This window comes from Boleophthalmus pectinirostris, unplaced genomic scaffold (genome assembly GCF_026225935.1).
Source record: "Boleophthalmus pectinirostris isolate CB_2022bp ecotype Guang Dong unplaced genomic scaffold, ASM2622593v1 HiC_scaffold_18, whole genome shotgun sequence".
In the NCBI taxonomy this organism is placed as follows: Eukaryota; Metazoa; Chordata; class Actinopteri; order Gobiiformes; family Gobiidae; genus Boleophthalmus; species Boleophthalmus pectinirostris.
This window is the reverse complement of record NW_026571133.1, coordinates 23,683,740-23,703,885: the sequence shown is the minus strand read 5'-3', so window position 1 is coordinate 23,703,885 and position 20,146 is coordinate 23,683,740. Positions and strand designations below refer to the sequence as shown.

General features: G+C 38.1%; 4 protein-coding genes across 5 annotated transcripts; 1 reads left to right on the top strand and 3 right to left on the bottom strand.

Moving 5' to 3' along the window:
- Positions 1 to 1,158: 1,158 nt before the first annotated feature.
- Positions 1,159 to 3,644, bottom strand: LOC110166698 (dual specificity protein phosphatase 26). Its single transcript, XM_020931987.2, has 4 exons — positions 2,603 to 3,644; positions 2,210 to 2,419; positions 1,919 to 2,130; positions 1,159 to 1,749 (listed from the first exon to the last, which is right to left on the bottom strand). Exons 2-4 carry the CDS (start codon positions 2,386 to 2,388, stop codon positions 1,538 to 1,540), a joined length of 603 nt encoding a protein of 200 aa, XP_020787646.1. The 5' UTR covers positions 2,389 to 2,419; positions 2,603 to 3,644; the 3' UTR covers positions 1,159 to 1,537.
- ddx56 (DEAD (Asp-Glu-Ala-Asp) box helicase 56) lies at positions 3,313 to 6,582 on the top strand. The gene is made up of 14 exons (XM_020931979.2): positions 3,313 to 3,439; positions 3,639 to 3,800; positions 3,882 to 4,036; positions 4,106 to 4,276; positions 4,383 to 4,473; positions 4,563 to 4,804; positions 4,879 to 5,019; positions 5,131 to 5,244; positions 5,340 to 5,434; positions 5,508 to 5,581; positions 5,683 to 5,772; positions 5,854 to 5,959; positions 6,062 to 6,159; positions 6,398 to 6,582. Exons 1-14 carry the CDS (start codon positions 3,383 to 3,385, stop codon positions 6,467 to 6,469), a joined length of 1,668 nt encoding a protein of 555 aa, XP_020787638.2. The 5' UTR covers positions 3,313 to 3,382; the 3' UTR covers positions 6,470 to 6,582.
- Positions 6,583 to 6,636: 54 nt separating this feature from the next.
- On the bottom strand, positions 6,637 to 13,273 carry aebp1a (AE binding protein 1a). Its single transcript, XM_020931969.2, has 20 exons — positions 12,853 to 13,273; positions 11,530 to 11,757; positions 11,387 to 11,446; positions 11,057 to 11,110; positions 10,927 to 10,986; positions 10,795 to 10,854; positions 10,433 to 10,510; positions 10,069 to 10,178; positions 9,861 to 10,000; positions 9,665 to 9,749; positions 9,449 to 9,593; positions 9,288 to 9,367; positions 9,083 to 9,206; positions 8,802 to 8,998; positions 8,546 to 8,719; positions 8,344 to 8,469; positions 8,024 to 8,270; positions 7,748 to 7,887; positions 7,497 to 7,596; positions 6,637 to 7,424 (listed from the first exon to the last, which is right to left on the bottom strand). The coding sequence occupies exons 1-20, from the start codon at positions 13,067 to 13,069 to the stop codon at positions 6,886 to 6,888; spliced, it is 2,964 nt and encodes a 987-aa protein (XP_020787628.2). The 5' UTR covers positions 13,070 to 13,273; the 3' UTR covers positions 6,637 to 6,885.
- Positions 13,274 to 14,916: 1,643 nt separating this feature from the next.
- pnx (posterior neuron-specific homeobox) lies at positions 14,917 to 19,540 on the bottom strand. 2 transcript variants are annotated; one of them, XM_055153286.1, is made up of 4 exons: positions 19,315 to 19,540; positions 18,419 to 18,474; positions 15,757 to 15,967; positions 14,917 to 15,617 (listed from the first exon to the last, which is right to left on the bottom strand). In XM_055153286.1, the coding sequence occupies exons 3-4, from the start codon at positions 15,872 to 15,874 to the stop codon at positions 15,145 to 15,147; spliced, it is 591 nt and encodes a 196-aa protein (XP_055009261.1). In that variant the 5' UTR covers positions 15,875 to 15,967; positions 18,419 to 18,474; positions 19,315 to 19,540; the 3' UTR covers positions 14,917 to 15,144. The 2 variants fall into 2 exon arrangements, with proteins under 2 accessions (XP_055009261.1, XP_055009262.1); XM_055153287.1 differs by having other exon boundaries at positions 18,419 to 19,540.
- Positions 19,541 to 20,146: the final 606 nt, after the last annotated feature.

Here is a 20,146-nt window from a genome sequence, read left to right as displayed (position 1 = left end):
TAATAATCAAGGCAATCCTTCTGCAGATTTTGCTCTCAAGAAAGAAACAAATAATACATTTATAACATTTTTATTAAAACTTTCAAGGCATAATAAATTAAATCTCATAAGTGATATAGTAGTTTAAGGCATCAAAATCTCCTTTGCCAGGTTACTTCACAATGAAGCACAAAAAGAGAGATTACAAAAATAAATAAAATAATATGTATAATCCTCCTTACCATAAAAATGTCTATGAAAGATAGAAATATTTATAACAAATTGAAGGTACAGTATAATACAAACACCCAGCCAACACCTGATTACTCACCAGTACAATATAAGTAATGCAGGTAGTACGGGGAATACCACACACAGTATGTGAGATGTCATGACAAACAAAGTCAAACAAATACAAATAATACAAATAAAGTATTGTCAGCCTGATGTAAAATGTCCACAACACTACCACTTTAGGTTATGATAACAGCAGGGCTCCATGTGTGGAGAATATTCCATATGCAAAACCTGTGACAAGTTACACACTTTGATTTAAACGCTGGTTTAAATTGGCTTAATACAGTATTGTGCATGTCTAATTTGCACATCCTCTACAAAATACATAAAGGCAGTTTGTAGCTTTTGAAACGGCACCTTTGTAATATAAATAAGCTGCTCAACACTTACTAGACGCATTATCGTGTGCCATCAAAATAAAATTACCAACTGATTTTTAATTAGTACTAAGTCTAATTGAATTTGAAGCAATAACACAGCTTCACCAGAATATTTGACTCTGAAGTGAACTTGATAAATAATTCAGGACAAAAACACTTATTAAACACATATTAAAAATACAATTTTGAGAGTGTACTCACTACAACACATCAGCAACAGACTGTGTCCCTGTTTTATAATTATTATAATAATGTTAACACTTGTGATGCTATTCAAAAAGGCTACATAACAGTGCTGGTCCGTTGTCTAAGTGTGGTGACCATAATAGATCTAAAATACTAAAACAGTGAAAGTAAGCATAATTCTTATACAACTCTGGAGCTCACTGTGGTAGGAGGCCACAGGCTGAGGGCTCCAAAGTACCATTGCAATAGAAAACAATTATATTCATAAAAGCAACTTAGTTACAATATTTCATCACAGTGACAAGTGTGCCAATAAAGTTTTCTCAAAACATAATCAACAGTTTTGTTGTTTTAATAGATATGTAGTGTTTTTATTGTCTTTGATGCCATACTACCAAGTTGAAAATTATGTTGGTTGTTCCATGAACAAATAAATCCTGCTACAAAAAGATGGGCGTATGGGTTTTAGTTGACAATGATAAATATTTCTGAAAGAATTACTCAACTTATTATGTAAATTTAAAATCTTCTTTTCTAATAATTTTGGTTCAAATATTTTAAGGATGTAATTTGGTTTTCTCAATAGCCACGGTGCAATGAATTAAGAATAAATTATGTGCACCATAAATTGAAACAAACTTTTTAGTCCATAGAGTTTAATAACTTGAAGTTGGCTGCTCACTTGTTGTTGACTCTCAGCTCTGTGGGGATGTCTTTCTACTCTCTCTCAAGATGCTGTCCAGCCCATTGAGCTGACGGAGGAACCCTCTGTTTGGGATGACACCTCTGTGGTCCTTTACAGTCTTAATGGCCTCCACCAGAGTCAGGTTCTGTCTGATCATCAAATAGGCTAACACCAGCGTGGCAGAGCGGCTAACTCCCACAGTGCAGTGTACTAACACCTTGCCTAAATAAACACACAAACACAACAAAGGCCATATGCATCGAATATGTAAAAAGATACAATTTGTATAGGTCTAAAGCTGAGGTGCCCACATATGATATGATGTAAGACTTTATATATATTAACCGCATATAGGCCTAATGTGTGTGTGCCAGTGCGTAAGTAAACTCACCTCCATTGACGAGGGCTTTGTGAATAAATTCTGCAGCAGGATAGAAGTTCACACTCATGTCAAACGTGGGGGTGTCATGAGCCTCAATACCATGGTAGGTAATGCTCATCCCGGCATAATATTCTGCTCCTCCTCGCCATTTACTCTGGGCACAGTTTAGAATGTGTGTAATACCAAGTTTCGCCAGCTCTCTGCGGTCAGAAGCGATGTCTCTAGAAAGTTCAATATTGAACCATATTACACATACAAACACATTGAGAAAGAGCGAATGATAACGCCAAAAGCACCTACTGGTCTCCAATGAACAGCCGTGGCCACACTTCATCTGCATGGTTACACGCAGTTTTCCCAGTGTACAGCAGTCTCTCCAGCTCGGACACGGACAGGACAGGGGACGCTCGCTCGGAGTCTTTCCTGTTGGGGGATCTGGAGCTGCTCCTTGACCGGGAAAACCGGGACATAAACGCCATTTATTCTGAATGAATAACACCACTCTCGTTGCTGTAGAAAGCACAACAGATTATAAGATTGTAAAAACACAAATAGGTCTAATTCATATAACAAACATGTAGCGTACTCGTCTGATTGAGTCATGTTTACTAGGCCTACCTGTAGGTTTGGAATAGGCTTATTGAAAATAATGACAGGGCTGATATCAATTAAGGACGTCATTTTCCCACTTACCTTGTGTGTATTTCCTGTCTTTGTTTTGCCAGTATTTAAGAGCTGAGTAGCGTCGCAACCATGATGTCTAGTCGGTGTGGGAGGATGAGGAGGCAGACGCCTAGCAACCAGACATCTGCATCCCCCACCAGTGGCTCACCATCTGCAGGTCCCGGTGTGAACAGGCTGCTAGTCTCTGCTTTTGAAAATACAAATAGCCTACGTGCTGTAGGAAAACGTGGGTAAAAACATTTAAAGTGCACCCAATTAAATTAATATAGAATGGGACCGTAAGGACAAGTCTAATCAAGATGACGTTGGCTACAGCCGGTGGTATTAGCAAATACCACTGGTACTGTTCTTATTTCTTTAGATCTTTCAGCAACGTTTCTGTAGAAGAGATTATGTAACTAAACTAAAAGACTTTACGTACATAACTTTCCCTTTGTCGCCATCTACTGTCTGGAAGACAGCAGAACAAAGAATCGATACGCCATATCGATTCCTCTTCTGCTGTAGGCTTTATACATGGATCTATACTTCTATGGCTTTATATCCCACCCTCAAAGGAAATATAGAAGAGGGGAGAGAGAGATGTTTTTATTGGTCATATTGAACTTGAGGCCCACGCTGTGTGGTTATTACATCGGAGTAAACGACGTGTTAAGATTTTTAGGAGTGAGGGCAAAAACTGAAGTAGATGGACGCAGATTGACGCAGCCGCGGCCAGCAGCGTGCTCCCCTGACCCTCCTACTTTGATTGCGTAAAACATATGCGACGCACGTGTTTGCGGTGCAGAAATGGCAGAAGAAAGGTTACAGTTTCATGAAATGGGATTAGATGACCGCGTCTTGAAGGTAAAACTTTGTAAAAGCGAAAGACAAAGAAATGTATTTAACTGCAAAATGCTAAAGGAAACGAAATGGGAGTAAACTGTCTTTTTAAACGATTCTTTCAAGCCTGTGTCAAGTGGATGTTTACAATATGCTATTTCTTGTGTTAGGTCATATAAAACACTGTGTAGACTAACTAACCTCTTGGTCTTTTGTGATGCAGGCGATCGCAGATTTAGGTTGGTCGCAGCCTACTTTAATCCAGGAAAAAGCTATTCCTCTGGCGCTGGTAGGAAAAGACCTTTTGGCTCGGGCTCGAACTGGTTCTGGTAAAACAGCTGCTTATGCTATACCTGTCATACAACGTCTTCTGAACTCCAAACAGGTATGAAATGGCAAGGTAGCAACATGTAACCTTTTGGTTTAGGAATATTTGGATCATTGGGAATCATGTAATCTGTTTTAGAGTGTCCGGGAGCAGGATGTAAGAGCTCTGATACTTGTGCCAACCAAAGAGCTGGGTCAGCAGGTTCAGACCATGATACGACAGTTAACCGCCTACTGCTCTAGGGATATTAGAGTGGCTGACATCTCTGGCACAACAGATCTGTCAACTCAAAGGTATGTATATTGCTTCATCTATAGTTCATAATAAATCCATGCATTGACCCAAATGTATTTTCTGACCAGGCCTATCCTGATGGAGAAACCTGATGTGGTGGTGAGCACTCCGTCACGTGTACTTGCACACCTGAACGCACAAAACCTTGTCCTGCATTCATCACTTGAGATGGTGGTTGTAGATGAGGCTGACCTGCTTTTTTCATTTGGTTTTGAAGCTGATCTGAAAAATTTACTTTGGTGAGTGGAACGTTGTGTTACATCAAAGAATATAGAGTTATCCTTTCAATTTGTCTATTATAACTCATACCAAAACAAAAGCTTACTGTTATTCTTTCCAAAACAGTCATTTGCCTAAGATCTACCAGTCATTTCTGATGTCGGCCACATTCACTGAAGATGTGCAAGGCTTAAAGGAGCTGCTATTGCACAATCCGGTAGTGCCAGTGTCAAATTGTCGTCATTCTTTTCAGATCAATGAAAATACCATATACAACTAAAATATTGATTTTGGCTGAACTTACAGGTGATTCTGAAACTGCAAGGCTCTCAACTCCCAGACAGCAGTCAACTGCAGCAGTACAGTATCAAATGTGAAGAGGAGGACAAATTTCTGCTAATTTACACACTGTTGAAGCTCTCCCTAGTTCAGGGCAAGACTCTTCTGTTTGTGGGAGAAGTGGACAGATGCTACAGAGTCAAACTGTTTCTTGAACAATTTGGTATTCCTGCATGTGTGTTGAACTCTGAGCTACCTGTGCAGTCCAGGTCTGAACACAAAACAAATATGTGGTAACTCCTGACTTGTGACATCCTAACTTTCATTTTTTTTTCTTTTTCAGGTGCCACATTATCACACAGTTCAACCAGGGTTTTTATGATTACATAATTGCCACTGATGAAGAGAGTTTGGCTGAGCCCAGTAATCCATTGCAAATGACTACAGGTAAAGGAAAGAGGCCATCCACAGAGAAGGGGTCAAAGTGAGTAGAAACCTGATGCTTTCAATGCTTAACTTGGTGTACTTCAGCCACAGAAACCACCTTTCAAAATGTAAAATTTCTTTTACTTCTCTTTTAAAAATTTCTTTGAAGAAATAAAGATAAGGAATATGGAGTGTCCAGAGGTGTTGACTTCCAAAACATTGCCAATGTTATCAACTTTGACTTTCCAACAACAGTAGAGTCTTATATTCATCGAGTAGGAAGGTATGTTTTAAATTTTGTAGTTTGTTTAATTACTGACTTCTTTGTAATTATAATAATTATAATTTGTAATTGGAGCTGTGTTTTTGTTTGTTTAGGACGGCCCGAGCAGACAGTGCTGGAACTGCCCTTTCTTTTATTTCCCACACAGAGATGCCTCTGCTAGCAGAAGTAGAAGAGGTTTTAAGAGGAGGTACACACTTCCTTTAAAAACATGATACATGCACTAATAAAACATATAAAAAATATACTTTTTGTTTGTTTAGACAATGCAGATTGTGTTTTAAAACCGTATGAATTCAAGATGGAGGAAATTGAAAGTTTTCGCTACAGATGCCGAGTGAGAGAAATGTTACTTTGTTCCTCATGTAGTTATGCTAAAGCTACAGTCTAGATATTCACAGCAGTCTGACTACCTCCAAAACTCTTTTCTGGTGTTAGGATGCCATGCGTTCGGTGACAAAGCAAGCAGTAAAGGAGGCTAGACTTAAAGAGATCAAACAAGAACTTTTAAATTCTGAAAAACTAAAGGTAAAGTTCACTTTTTTCAGGATTGCAGAAGTGCAAAAGTGTTTGACAGTTTCTAAGTAAACAATTTGACTTTTGCCTCAGACTTACTTTGAAGATAACCCAAGAGATTTGCAGCTGCTACGACATGACAAGGACCTCCATCCTGCTGTTATCCAACCACACATGAAAAATGTTCCAGACTATCTCGGTAAGAGACACAAGGCACAATTTAAAAAAAAAAAAAAAACAAAAAAAAAAACATTGTGATAAATAAGTTTGATTGTAATCCATTTGACTTGTTCTTTTCCAGTTCCCAAATCCCTAAATGGTATTGTCAATCCATTATCAGGAAGGAGAAAAAAGAGGAATAAACCTAGGACTGGTGGTCTTATTAAAGCAAGTTTTAAGGTGAGGATAAAAAGATCATTACTTCTATGCTTTTAATTATTTTTTCCACGTGTGCGTGTGTATAATATATATATATTTATATTTGTATATATTTATATTGTGTTATATATATTTTTTATTTAGTTATTTATATAAATATAATATATATAAAATATATAATATGTATGTATAATATATATGTATATATGTGTGTATATAAGAAACCTTCATTCAAATTACTATCACTATTACTATGTAGAAAAACATTCGAGGGAAAAATCCACTGAAGACTTTCCGCTATACTGGAAGAAGGAACAAAAAATCAAAGTGAACCAGTTGAAGCTGCAGTTGGATGGATGTGAAGTCGATGTTAAAAGAAAAAATGCTTGTTAACTGTCCAGTTAGTTTTGTTTTGACCATGTTCAATAAAAAAATATACATTGGTATTGTTTATAATTCCATTTTTGTCTGTCCTCAAACTGAAAATTTTTTATAAAAATTCCACCATTTGATTTTGGACATACATATTTGTCATTTGTGTTTATTTTGTACAGATTTATATATATGGTTTTTTTTTTTTCCATTAAAAACCAAATACAGTCTGCTCAGCAGATACCTCCAGATATATTCTCTCCACTAACTTGCACAAATATTTATCTTGGTGCCGCTGAACACAGGCATAGGCTTGATAACTCGTGTTATGTTTTAAAATTATTTCTTCGTTGTCATGTAAAGAATTTTTGAGAATCAGTCAATGGAAAATTCAAATGGGTAGTCCTGTGTTGGTGCAGACTCTAAATTTAAGCCATCAAAAGGGTTTTCGGTTAACCAGTTGTCGACTGAGAACCAGGGGTCATACCAGGATGTAGTGCTGTCACGGTCTGGTGTGGTGGTAGGAGCTGTGGTGGTGGTGGTGGTGGTGGTTGTTGTAGGAGTAGTGCTCAATTTGCCTCTTAGTCTCTGTAAACGTAGTCTGCGTAAGCGCAGCTGTCTGAGGCGTCTTAGTCTCTCTGCTCTCTCAGGGTCAGTATAAGCCTTGGTGGGCACAATTGGGGCTGCTGTTGTGACCACTTTCTTTGTGACAAGTCGAATTGGTCTGTTGCCATTAAGTGCCATGATTTTCTTGATACGGTTCCAGTTAGATTTAGGTAAAGTGAAGCTACATGGACTAGCCCCAGAGTCATAGCCCACCATGCAGAGTCTGGTCTGAGGGGTGTAGCCATCTGCTTTCGCTGTTACCTTGTACTCGCCAGGGTTTAACAGGCGCCAGTAATCACCACCGGCCGCTAAAATAAAAGGTGTTTAAATCAAACTAAATCAAAGTGCTTGTTATGGACAATGGAAAGTGAGAATTGTACCTGTTCTGACATCATGCCTAATGCCCTCCACTGTAATTGTAGCATTGGCCAGAGGGTTGCCTTCTGTATCTTTCACCATTCCTTTTATGCCTCTGTGTACCTGCAACATAATTTAAAATAAAAATAGAAAAATAAAATAAAAGATGGTAAATGATGTATAAATATTTTAATAACTAATTAAAAAAGGCTATAGTGCTTCAAGTGCTGTAGTTTGCTTTGCCATTGAAACCATAAAAAGCATTCTGTCTGACCTGTTCTATAAAAGAGAGCAGACTCTCACGGTTGTTCTCCCACTCTAGAGGCAGTTCACTTTCATGGGGAAACTTGTCACATCCGAGGAAGATGGACAGCTCAAAGCAGTTTGTATGAAGGTAGCTGAAGTCATTCATGCCTGTACATTAAAGGACAGAAAATGTACTCAAGTTCGATGTCTCATCTACATACTTATGTTTGCCATTTTGTATTTCTTGGTTAGTATTTAGGCCTATTCTACTGGAGCCTATATTGTACTGTATGTGGCCACTTACTGCCTACTACTGGCTTCCAGCTGGCCCTGTTGACGATGCCCTGTCCCGCCGTAATGTCATCTCCATGGCATGAGCCTCTGTAGGTCTCTGTCATGGTCAGATGGCTGTGGGCATAAGACATGGCCAACCAGCGAAACATTGCATCATCTGGTGTTTCCCGCAGGGCACCTTGATTCTGACGTTGGATACGAGCCCAAGTTTCCTCGTTCATCTCAGCATTGTTTCTCCATCGCCGATTGTCTGTCAGCTGCAAACAAGAGAAAGTGATCAACAGACAACAATATGCAGGGCACAAGGAAATGTATGCACACAAAACTCACAGAAATAGGTGGTCTTTGCATATCAAATGGATACACGACCATTTTTTCTCCACCTTGTAAATTTGCACCCAAGACAAATGGATTACGCTCCATCCAGGAAATAATGGCTTTTGTCTCAATAGCAACCTAAAAGATGGAAAAAGGGAGTTTGTTATGGTATTTACTTATAGTTACAGTTCATAATAGTGACATTAAGACTTACTGAGCCATTGAGGAAGTTTTCTGGGATAGGTATGTGATTATAGGGAACTATACGAGGGACCCATCCTCTGTCCTCTGCCCCCCAAAGGATGCTGTTAAGATCTGGGAAGTTCTGGAAAATGTCATATCCTTCTTCAGTCCAGTGACCCAGTGCCCAATTGCCCATCTCTGAACCCTAATCAAAATATTACATGTACTTGTTAATGTACACCATCTGACCCTCAAAGTTAAATGTCATTTTTTCCCCCATTATGTACCATTTCAAAAGCAAGTTCATATGCATCTGGGTTCAGTGAAGGCACAAGATGTATTCTCACACCATCCACCAGGCGGCGCACTCTGGGGTTGTCGTCATTATACTCTTTGCACAAATACTGCATCAGCAAAAGAACTAATTCTCTTCCCAGGGCTTCATTGCCATGGAGACCGGCGGTATAACGAAATTCTGGTTCCCCTAACACAGACAGAATCAAGCATTGTTAAAAGCCATCTCCACTGACTGTATGATCTTTAATAACTGGACGTTACATAATGTTACCTGTCTCATGCTCTCCTGGGTTATCTGAAATTTCCATGGCATATATCTTAAGTCCCTGCGAGCTTTTACCAATATTGTAGATTCTGGTGATATTTGGACACTCTTCATTTATTACTTTCATCATCTGGAAGACAAAGCAGTGGTAAATTGAAGCAATGAAAATTAATGTAACAAGTGGTAAATGACAACAGCTTTAAACATTTACCTGTCTCATGTCTTTGTAGTTGTGGTGTCTGAAGTCCAGGTCATCTGATACATTGACTTCATTCTCACTTGGGTAGCTGCCTAAATCAATAGAGCATATAGCATCTTCTGTTCCTTGCCTCACTGATTATTAATAGTAATAAAATAATGCGTTGTACTGACTTGGTAGCTGACAGGCCAGTATCTCTGCTCGAAGACACAGACTGCCATTCCAACTTTGAGGAAGGATACGGATGTAACGAGCCACAACAGGTGTAGCAAACTGACTCATCACGGGCGTGTCCTTATCCACATTTCCATAAAACAACTACAGAGAAGGACCACTGACATAAATGCACAAGAGCAGGTCACCATTAACTTCAAAACATTGTTTCTTACCCATTCAGCATAGCCATCATGGAGCACAGTCCAGTCACGGCTGTCGTTACTGAAAGCCACAAAGTAAGAAGATACAAAATCCTCACTGGAAATGGAATAAACAAATAAAGACAATGTCACTAATATGTCAATAATATTAAAATGCACTTAATGCAGAATGTTAGTAAATAATTATTATCTGACGTATCCTACTTACTGTAACTCTGAATTCCGGCCCTGTGTGATCACACCTGTAAATTCCACTTCTTTGCGTGCATCAACCTCAAACCAATGGCTTTTCTCTTCAGCTTCAGCGCACCACGCACCTCCATACATATCATCTTCACTTTCAGATCCCTGCAGAAAGCTACCTGTTGATGTGTTGTTGTTAATGTTAACAGTGAAAGGAGACTTGGATGCCATACCTGTATGTTGAGGCGGCCTCTCTGTGCTGCAAAGCCATGATGTGACTGTGATGAAGCCAGTAACTGGTCATCATCCACACGGTGAGACTCCAGACCCAAAGGAGGACACTCTGGCAGACAAAAACAAACAACAAAACAAAACAAAAAAACACAGGATCTCAACTCTAATTACTTATCAACATTTATCTCCAGCTAGGGCAACATGGTGCTGTTCATAAGGTCTGTTGTAAAATTTGACTTTGTTTGATTGGAAACTGATGGTGTAAAATGTGTAAAATGCTGCCAGTGTTGTTTAAACACAATTTTGAATTATCCTGACAATGCGTTTTCATTTGTTTATGAAATGCATTTGTTTATGAATCACTTTTTGGCTCCACTGGGATTGCAGCCTGCCTGAGTCTCTCCTCCTCTTCTTTCTCCCACTCCTTCCGCTGTCGCTCAGCTGAAAAGACATATGTGGAGAATCAGTAAGTTTAAAAGAACCTGGAGCTGTAGTATATACTCTTAGAGATATTGGCCCATTTCAAAAAGCCAATTTAGTCCAGCCCCAGAAGTTATTAAAGAGCTAAAAAAATACTATGCTTTGTGAGTTGGTCTATGTATGCATCTACAATGATATATAATAACTTAGACAAAATGTATTGAGAAGAAAAATGATTTGCTCTTGGTAAAATATGATTAAGACCTGTACACTGTAAATGTAAATATTATATTATAGTAGGCTACCTTTTTCAGCCTTTTCCTTTCGTGCTCTCTCTTCCTCCTCTTCTTGCTTTTTGGCTGCCACTGTAAAAGGGATAGTTATTCGTCATGAGATAACACTGATCCTTTGCGCAAAAACATACTGATAAAACTTACAGTCAGCATAGTCATATTCTTCATACCATGGGCCTACAAATGGAACACCAGTTGTTTCTTCTAAAAAAAAAACATGGGTTAGTAAACGTCTTCAACAAATTTTGTAGATTTCTGAGTTACATAACAGTACCTGGTATGTACATGATGACCTCTGTAGTGGTGGTCCGCTTCTTATCACCTAGCACTATTTATGACATTGATTTGTTTTATACTCACAATCAAACAATTTAAACTACAGTTGCTGAGATCATTTTTACAGTCAGTCTTGTGTCCTTGTATGGTATGGGATATATAGGAGGTCAGGTTTTCAAATCAACAAAAGGAAAATTCTAGAACAATATGCAAAACAGACTCTTCCCATTTCTTCTGTTTAAAATATATGTGGGTTCTGTTATATTATTATTACTATTATGACCATTTTATGTGTAAATATTTAAATTACAAATATATACAAGTTTACCTAGATCTGGCTCTTCAGGTTCTTCCCATATTGGTGCCTTTGTGGTGACAGCATCAATAACTGTAAAACATTAGCTGTGTTTCAGTTGCAGTTGGTCATTTAATTACCTTCAACATGATGCAGTTTTTGAATGGTGGACATACACGAGTGGTGGTTGTAGTAAGTGGTGAGCTGCTGCTGCCTCTCTGTTGTCAGTCGTATCTCTGGGGGCACAGCAGTGGTGCGCAATTTCTTTGGGGTCTTGGGTTTTTTTGTGGGTTTTGGTGCTTTGGGTTTCTTGGTTGGTTTGGGAGCTTTTGGCTTTTTGGTGGGCTTTGGACCTTTCTGCTTCTTGGCCTTGGCCTCTTTCTCTGCTGCCTTTTGTGCCCTTGCTGGAGGAAAATGGAGTGTCATTTTGTTCAGATTCTTGTAAAGTTGAAGTGGACTGACAAACAGACAGTAGGGACTTTCTGACTCTGAATCACATCATTTGCTGCTTTGGGTCATGACCAAAGGAAGCAGTAGAAGAACTTAAGCAAAACAAAAACATTCATTGTCCAAACTTTCCATGTTTTTTTTTATTTTTTATGTGTTTTCAGGGTTTGCTGCCGCAATAGTAAAGTAGCATTTCAGCACAGCTTCACTTCTATTTATTAGATAAGTCTTACCAACTTTTACTTGTTATGTGGGTGTTTGTGTTTTTACAATAACACTTTCTAAAAAAATCTTAAGAGAGTATTTGATTGATACACTTTACATTTTTATGGATCCATAATACAATTTTGATTGACAAAACATTAAGACTTTGGTCAGCAAAGAAATGTTTTTTCCAGAGCATTGTATCAAGTGAATCAAAATTAAGCTTTTAAAAAAACAAATTGGTTGTTGTAACTATTTGCACTATATGCAAACCTGTCAAACAAACTGTCCTACACTGTAAGAAAATAAAATACATTACAGAGATGTTCATTCAACTGTATTCTCGTGGCCCACGATGTGCACAGGCTACTGTATAAAGTAATTTATTGCTCAACATTTGAACATTAAGTTAACAGCCAGTAATAAAGTAGGTCTAGTAGGCTTGCTTGTGCAGCAAAAATTCATGAGATATAAACAAGTGTTTAAATTGTGTGGCCCTCTGGAGGCTGAGATAATCATGGGGTTTTTGAGGAACTTAAATTGTGGACTGCTGTCTTTGTGGTTTTGCTTTATGCAGTGGAAAGTCTAGAGTAAAGACATCAGTACTATTAACCACTGCCAAAAACATGGCGAGAATCCACTGCCCCACATTTAAAGGAAATGTTTTAGTTATTGCTCATGTTTGGTCTCAAAAGTGCATTTTTGATGAGATTAGTAGTTTGCAGATGTGGACAGAGACATAATGTGACAATAATCACCAGCTCTCTTTTTAATAATTTTGATCAATACTCATTTCAAGAATAATTTGTGAGTAATCCGCCTTGGAGTGGGATAAAGCTGACACTTACCTGCCTCTATTTCCTCAGGAGTTTTCTTCTTCTTTGGTTTAGTGCTCTCTGGCTTGTCCACTTGAGTTGGTTCATCAGACATGTGCTCTTCGGTCTGAGTCTCACTCACCTGAACCTGACCTCTGATGTTGGTAGGTTTTGTTTCTTCTTCAGAGCTAACCAGGGCACAGGTCAGGGCTAAGGCCAGCACCAGAAGCACCACTACATGCACCCTCATTTCCTCAGTTATTGCAGAGCGAAATGAAGAGACTGGAAATGGAACCTTAAAGTAGCACCAGCTGTCTACTGTTACAACATCTGACCTGCAGATGAATATTCTGGTCTCCAGGCTGTAGAGGAAGTCTTCAAAGTCCTCAGAGAAGAAAAAATGAATGCTACAAAGCTCCTTCCTCACTGGTGTATGGTCAGGGGAACATAAGTGTCAGTTTTGGCACCATTGAAGAAAAGGAAATGCATCAGTCCAGAGCACAACTCCCAGCCCCGTCCCAGTGTGGACTCACATCTCCCCCTCATGGCCCTGCACCCCCTTCCCCTCTCCCTGGTTTGCACAGAGGGGTGGAGCTTCTGACACACACACATTCCATGGAAACAAGATGAGGTGGGGGAGTACACTCACCCCAATAGGCTGCTACCATAGACGATCTGCTCAAAAGGAAATTGTGATTGGAGCTAAGGTACACTTAGCTAAATGTATTCAATATTTATTCATTATTATGATTTCATTTTTTCCAAAATACTATTAATAAATGATCTCCATCCATCATCTCAATCAGGTTAAAGTACATTTGCTTTTCACTGAAATATTTTTTTTATTTAATGTTTTTGTTACTAAACTACACAAAACAGCCCTCTTCTTAACAGTTTTGAGTCTATGTAGGGTAGCATCATTGAGGTCTTTTACAGGTCATCATTTAGCTGCAAAACATTAAACTTATCTTACTCCATAAAAACAAACAGGTGACGCCATCAAGACAAATGCAGACTTGTCTACAAGTGTTAAATTTTCCAAAATGTTCAGGCTTCTGATCATATCTGACCTTGTTTGTGATTACCTTGATAATTCTACCACTGTACTTCAAAATCAGTTGTACTGTAAAAGAACATGATATCTTTAGACTTGGGGCCATCATGTGTTTTATGAGCACTCATTGTTAGGAGTGAAGCTGAGCCCGATCATTGTTTCTTTGGTCTTGAAGTTCACTTGTCCTCCTGTCTGACCTACTCAGTTCTTTTTCTTCACATCTGTTTCCAATAACATGTGAGTGTGTGTGTGTCTGTGTGTGTGTTTTTGGAGGTGGTTAAAGATGTGTTTCAGATGTGATTTTAAAAACACTCTGGAAACCTCATCCTCTTCAATCCTTAGGTATGCAATTCTTTGTTTAAAACATGTCAGTGTCTTTTAGAGCTTTTGTCTCTATCTGTAGATTCCCGCCTCATATTTTAATTGTCTGATATTTACAGGTATTCATGTTTTTCTATATATGACTCCATTTGCTTACCTATGGTAAATATTTATAATCATTTATGACATTTAACAAAATAAATGTGTTGTCCTTTATTTTTAATAGTCTAATCTCTATTGTGGATTCTAGTTTGGGAAAATGATGGTATCTAAGTTAGGGCAGATTTTTAGTAAAATATAATTATAATATTTTAATTATGATTTTATTATAATTAGACCTATACTATGTTTTAGTGAACTGAGTAGTCTATCCTGTCATACTTTAAGTGGACATGACTAGCATATTACAAGTTAAGGATTTTTTTATTATTTTTTTTATTTTTTTTGCATTTGGAATGTAGAAAAGTAGGCTATTTGTTTTATTAATCTTATTTGAGCTTCATGACGGTAGTAATTTATGCGTCTTTGACCTGTTTTGCTACAAATATCTGAGTCTTTAAACATAATTTTATCATATTATATGATAACATTTTACAATGTGTCTGCTGCTTTATTTAGTCATGATGTTCATTTGGTGTCCAATGTGTTGTTCAATAATACATGTAGCCTTTTTCAAGTGGTTATATACATTTATTAAAAATATTTTCCAAGGGTATTATCAAAATAATATATATATTCTCATTCTAAAAAAATATTAAAATATTTAGTGGTCCATTTAACACACGCACGCACACGCACGCACACACACACACACACACACACACACACACGCACACACACACACACACACACACACACACACACACACACGCACACACACACACACATTCATCAGTGTTGCTAGCAGTAAGCTTTTTCAGTTTTCCAGTCATGCACACAGATATTGTCCATTATCTGTAATAGGAGTAGAGCACCAGAGGTGAGGGTGTAAACACATGGACTGGGGTGCGTTGCTGACAGTACGGGGCGTTATACAGTACGTCATAGGGCACAGGGCTGTAGAATGATGATGGATGAGAGGTGAAAGACATAGGCATGAAGGAACAGTGATCGTCCTCTCCTTCCTTGCCATGGTGCCTTTCCTTCTTCCACTTTGTACGCCTATTTTGGAACCAAATCTTCACTTGTGTCTCAGATAGGTGCAGGTGAGTGGAGATGTTGTGTCTCTCCAGCACTGACAAATAGTGGCACCTTTGAAAACTGTGCTCCAGGATCTGAAGCTGCTCCAAGGTGAATGCAGTGCGGATGCGGCGACTTTTGGTCTTCATTTTTGTGTTTTTTGTATCTTGATCCTCCTCCTCGTCTGGGCTGCTGTTGTCATCTGAAGAAGCATGGACCAGACAGGGCTTGAGCTCTTGGTTCTCTTTTGGAGTTTGAAGTTATAAAGAAACACGTATGTGTCATTAGAACTGGATAAAGATATGGTGAAATGGTATGGTTCGAAATAAACAACATCATCAAGAACAACAGCTACTTATTAGGCTATTAAAACATAGTCATACCTGCAGTTTCCAAAGCAGCATCTTGATCTGGCCTCCTGCGCGTAAATTTGCTCGGGTCGAGGATGTTTTCCACAGAGAAAGACGTCCTGTGCGCACGTGTTTCTTTCACGGACTGCATCTTTGAGTTCACGCTGGCTTCAGCAGATGACACTGTGCCAGAGCAACTCTTAGCTTTATATATCCTGGTCCCAAACACCACTGCCTATTAGCCCTATTCAAATTGGTGTTTAAAATAAAAAGAGAATCATCAGTCACTGCCATTTCGGCGGGGGCACGTAGGCACGCTCCTGCCCCGTGGAACCCCCGTGTGACACTTGAAAATGTAAATTTAACCTCTCAGCTGGAGGGACACGAAGGGGGTTATTTATTGCCGTGCATCTGGTTAAAATGTGCCTCCTTTCTTCTTCTTCGTGTTCGTTATTGTGTCCAAGTATGTAATTATTTGCAAATGTGAGATTTTACGCTGGTAAGACACGTGAACGCACATTGTTACGTTAATTGATGGACTCATCAAAGGGAAAGCATCTTTTCCTCTCTTGTGTCCCGTTTTCTAAAGCGCCATTTGTCCTGCGGAGGGTGACATCTCCACAAAACGGGCGAGTTGAATAAAAAAAAAACTCTACAACTTTATGGGAGCAATAGAAACGACTGCCATGTGATCAACTTTTTACTCGGCACTTTCACCAGTAAACAAACACAATTGAGAGGCTCCAAAGAATGGACCTATTGATAGAAAATATAATGAAACCTACCGTTAAGATAAACCATTCAGCCTTTTCAGCAGGTCCCAAATGATAATTAAAAAATATATACTTTTATTTTTCAACCCTGTTCAAAAATGTAGTGGAGGAGAAGGTGCATATATCTGCTCTCAAATATAGTAAAGTAAAAGTAAAACATATCCATAGGTACCAAAAATGTGTATGTAAGTACAACTCTTTACTTGTACTCCACTGCCATTGTTAGAGATGATAGCTAAATATTCTGTCATTATTTTTCAGCTAAAGAGTCACTATATATATGCTTAGATCTCTTGATTTGGTTTATGGGTAATATATCTTATAAATACTGGGTATTTTGCTTTTTAAATAGTAAAGTGATGATTTAAGGCTATCCACACAGTGACAACAAATAAACATCTTAAAATTATAATTCTAGTGGTTGTAGGCTATTTCCTGTTTGGAAACCATTATTACATCAAAGTCAATGTGAACCTCTTAGACTTCTGTCATCCTACATTTGTTTGGAGCGGGACTAGTGAACAGCTCTGTTAATTCACAAAGCCCAATGCTTAAGATGTCATTATAGTTAATGCTGAGTGAGGCTGTTGGTCACGGTGTAAAGTGATTGTAAATGATCCACTCTGGAGGTGCAGGGACAGCTGCCACTGCAGGCTCCGGCAGAACCCACTACAGAGCTGTAGGTTTGAGCTGAAAGAGGCCAGACACTGGGACAATTAGCAGATGTTTGACCCTGTCTGACCCCAGCCTTTGTAGAACATCATAGACTGAAGTCAAGAGATTCAGAGGGTACTAATGAACAGATGTAAGAGGCAGAAATAAATAAAAATAATAGCATTCTTCGTGTATTTAGTGACATTTTTCCACTGTCAACATGATGAATCAATGACAAGGATGATGTTTTATATCTTCTTGATAATGAAGGCTACTACATAATTGACAACCACAACAAAATACTGCAAGTGAACATAAACAACAACATTTGTCAGCAGTACCATTGCTTTTTACCCGAACATTGAGCAATAAAAGTAAGCTTCACAAGTAGGCCCATTGGCCATTAATGAGAGGCAGCAGAGGTAGATTTAAGAAGATAGAAAGTAGATTTAAGTTCAGTTCTCTAGTTACTTTTGCTCTAGTTACAGTTCTCTAGTTACATTGCGCATTTAGTCCTTTAAAGCCTATGATACTGACCCGAGAACAGTGGGTGGTGGTAAACAGATGTAGTGTCACCGTCACTCACGAAAAAGAATGATTTGTCCTCTCCGGGGTGTCACTGTGCCCATTGCAAAGGGACCTTCAGTTTTGAATATATTAATAGATATCATCAGATTTTTAGAGGTAACAGTTGTATATTTCTTTTATAATTTTATTGTTATGCTTATATTTCACACTGATCCAATGTGTAAAAAAAAGTAGTTTTTGATACCCTATATATTCTAACACTGAATAGGTTATTTTAAGGTAAGACAACTCTTAAAATCTTTTACTTGTATATGAGTAACATTTGACCTGGGGGATACAAAACATACTAAAAGGTAATCAATCAAAAACTTTGGCCACCACTGATTACGAGTGAAAATTTACTTTGTGCTTGTTACTGACAATTTCATTGTGTTGTTTGAACATAATACCTGGCTTCTCACAATAAATTGTTGTGCTCAATGTTTATCATATTGCAGCACTAAATGAACTTTTTTCTGAGTAAATTCAGCCTTTTTTTTATATCATTATTTAAAATGATCTTTCTTTGTGCCATGAATGTATTGCTATTCATTATTTAAGAAATTAAGATTAAAAAAAGGGTTTACTGATTGCCTTTATTACAGCAGTAGCACAAAATGGTCATCATTATTACTGTTAATCACAATATTTCCCTCCCCAAAAAGGTATATTGCATGTGTTTGTTATTGTTACAGGCTAACCTCAGGCAAACACCAGCTGATCACTGTCGTAACCTTTGGTCTCACAGATGTAGTGCCTACAGTACAAGACAAACAGAGGAGAAAACACAAGCATTTTACTCTCGACAATGACTTAAAAGCATTTATGGCAGCACTCAGGGGCTCTCTTAGCATTTTCTTGCTCTTTTGTGAGATGCGTAGTGGCACACTTGTCTTTGTATCTGACAAATGTTTACTGGTGTTTGAACGACCCCACAACCGTTTAAATAATGTATGACTTAGAAAACCCTACATGGGGTGGTCTCATGTTACTACAAAAGATTTTACAGCCTTCCTCAGTAAACTGTAAAACCAAAATACAAATAAGGTCATTTGCACCTGAAAGTATGCCCTATAATATCCATTTGGGCTTAGGTTGTCCATGTTAGAATTTCTTTACATCTGTCAAGCTAGATGCTTTAATTCCTCTTTAGTATTAGTACTTAAAAGACATGTTTTTGATTTTTTTTAACCCAACATGTATCACTTGGAGTCTGAATGTTTAGTTTTCTTCTTTCCACTCCTTTTTTTTTGGTGATTTCATTAATGTTATGTGTTCCATTGTAAAAGAATGTACATTCTTACTTGCCCAAAATAAATACATAAATCAATAATTTCAAGTACTGTGAGTTGTGGGAGGAGATGTGGGATAGGTGAAAACATTTTCTGTTCAATATTCTGCTCAAATATTCCTATAGCCTATTGGGAGTATCGAAGCATGGTGGCACAGTGGTTAGATCTTCAGCCTAGGGGTGGGCGATATATCGATATTTTAAATATATCGAGATAGTTTTTAAACTCGATATGAATTCTGACATATCGTATATATCGATATAATGCTTATATTAAATTCTGATTTCGCCGCTTCACTTGTTTACCTTCTCTCTCTTGACTCCGCGCCCCCGCCTCCCTGATTTTGTTCGCTCGTGTCTCCTTCACTCGTCACTATCGCCGTGAACACCGAAAGTTGGTGCCAGTGAAAAAGCTTCAAGCACCACGAACCTTTTCCACCATTTACAGACAAAACCATCAGCAGCACATCCTCATATTCCACCGAGTCGCGTCCTTTAGCCCGAAAGAAGCTAAACGAGCTGAGCTGCGTGAGAAGTCCGCTGTTTATGCAAATGAGCCATTCGCTTAAATTTCGTTTCTGTAAAATATAAACACACGTGAGCAAAACTGCATTAAACACATTATTATCGCAAAGCTGATGTGGCTCTAGAGTCGTTATGTTTTATATATTGTAAAGTTTAGCAATGTAAAGTTTATTTATGCAGAATATTTTAATTAATAATCTGCTGCAGTGTCACTTGTACAATATTGTTTGGAAACGTTGGGTTTGATCTGCAGTGGGTTGTGGGATTAAACCTCAGAGCTCCTCACTGCTGGATAATAACATCGATCTATTGAAATAAGGAACATCCTGAGCTTCTTCTGCTAAATGAGCTCATGGTTCTGGTTCTGGTTTGGATAACAGAGTTAATGCAAAGATAAACTTGTGTTGAGTTGTTTTATTTATGAATGAAAAGAAGGAAATATGTATTATTTCTTTTATTTTACAGTTAAATTATTATTTATGTACTTAGGTTTTTTTGAAATCTTAAATGTTCCTATATGAACTGCTGACCTCTGACACTTCAATTAAAAAAAAAAAAAAGACCTTGTGGAATTTGGCAGATTTGTTTTTGCAGTTTTCAGTTTTAGGGGGTT

Excerpts from the sequence above, each read along its gene's own strand:
- LOC110166698 (XM_020931987.2), bottom strand. The coding sequence starts at position 2,388 with ATGGCGTTTATGTCCCGGTTTTCCCGGTCAAGGAGCAGCTCCAGATCC. Across the intron at positions 2,131-2,209 it reads CGGCTGTTCATTGGAGACCA|AGACATCGCTTCTGACCGCA; the intron begins GTAGGTGCTTTT and ends TGAACTTTCTAG. Across the intron at positions 1,750-1,918 it reads CAAAGCCCTCGTCAATGGAG|GCAAGGTGTTAGTACACTGC; the intron begins GTGAGTTTACTT and ends GTGTTTATTTAG.
- ddx56 (XM_020931979.2), top strand. The coding sequence starts at position 3,383 with ATGGCAGAAGAAAGGTTACAGTTTCATGAAATGGGATTAGATGACCGC. Across the intron at positions 3,440-3,638 it reads TAGATGACCGCGTCTTGAAG|GCGATCGCAGATTTAGGTTG; the intron begins GTAAAACTTTGT and ends TTTGTGATGCAG. Across the intron at positions 5,020-5,130 it reads TCCACAGAGAAGGGGTCAAA|AAATAAAGATAAGGAATATG; the intron begins GTGAGTAGAAAC and ends ATTTCTTTGAAG.
- aebp1a (XM_020931969.2), bottom strand. The coding sequence starts at position 13,069 with ATGAGGGTGCATGTAGTGGTGCTTCTGGTGCTGGCCTTAGCCCTGACC. Across the intron at positions 10,179-10,432 it reads AATCCCAGTGGAGCCAAAAA|AGTGTCCTCCTTTGGGTCTG; the intron begins GTGATTCATAAA and ends TTTGTCTGCCAG. Across the intron at positions 8,271-8,343 it reads TGCAAAGACCACCTATTTCT|CTGACAGACAATCGGCGATG; the intron begins GTGAGTTTTGTG and ends TCTTGTTTGCAG.
- pnx (XM_055153287.1), bottom strand. The coding sequence starts at position 15,874 with ATGCAGTCCGTGAAAGAAACACGTGCGCACAGGACGTCTTTCTCTGTG. Across the intron at positions 15,618-15,756 it reads TGCTGCTTTGGAAACTGCAG|AGAACCAAGAGCTCAAGCCC; the intron begins GTATGACTATGT and ends AAACTCCAAAAG.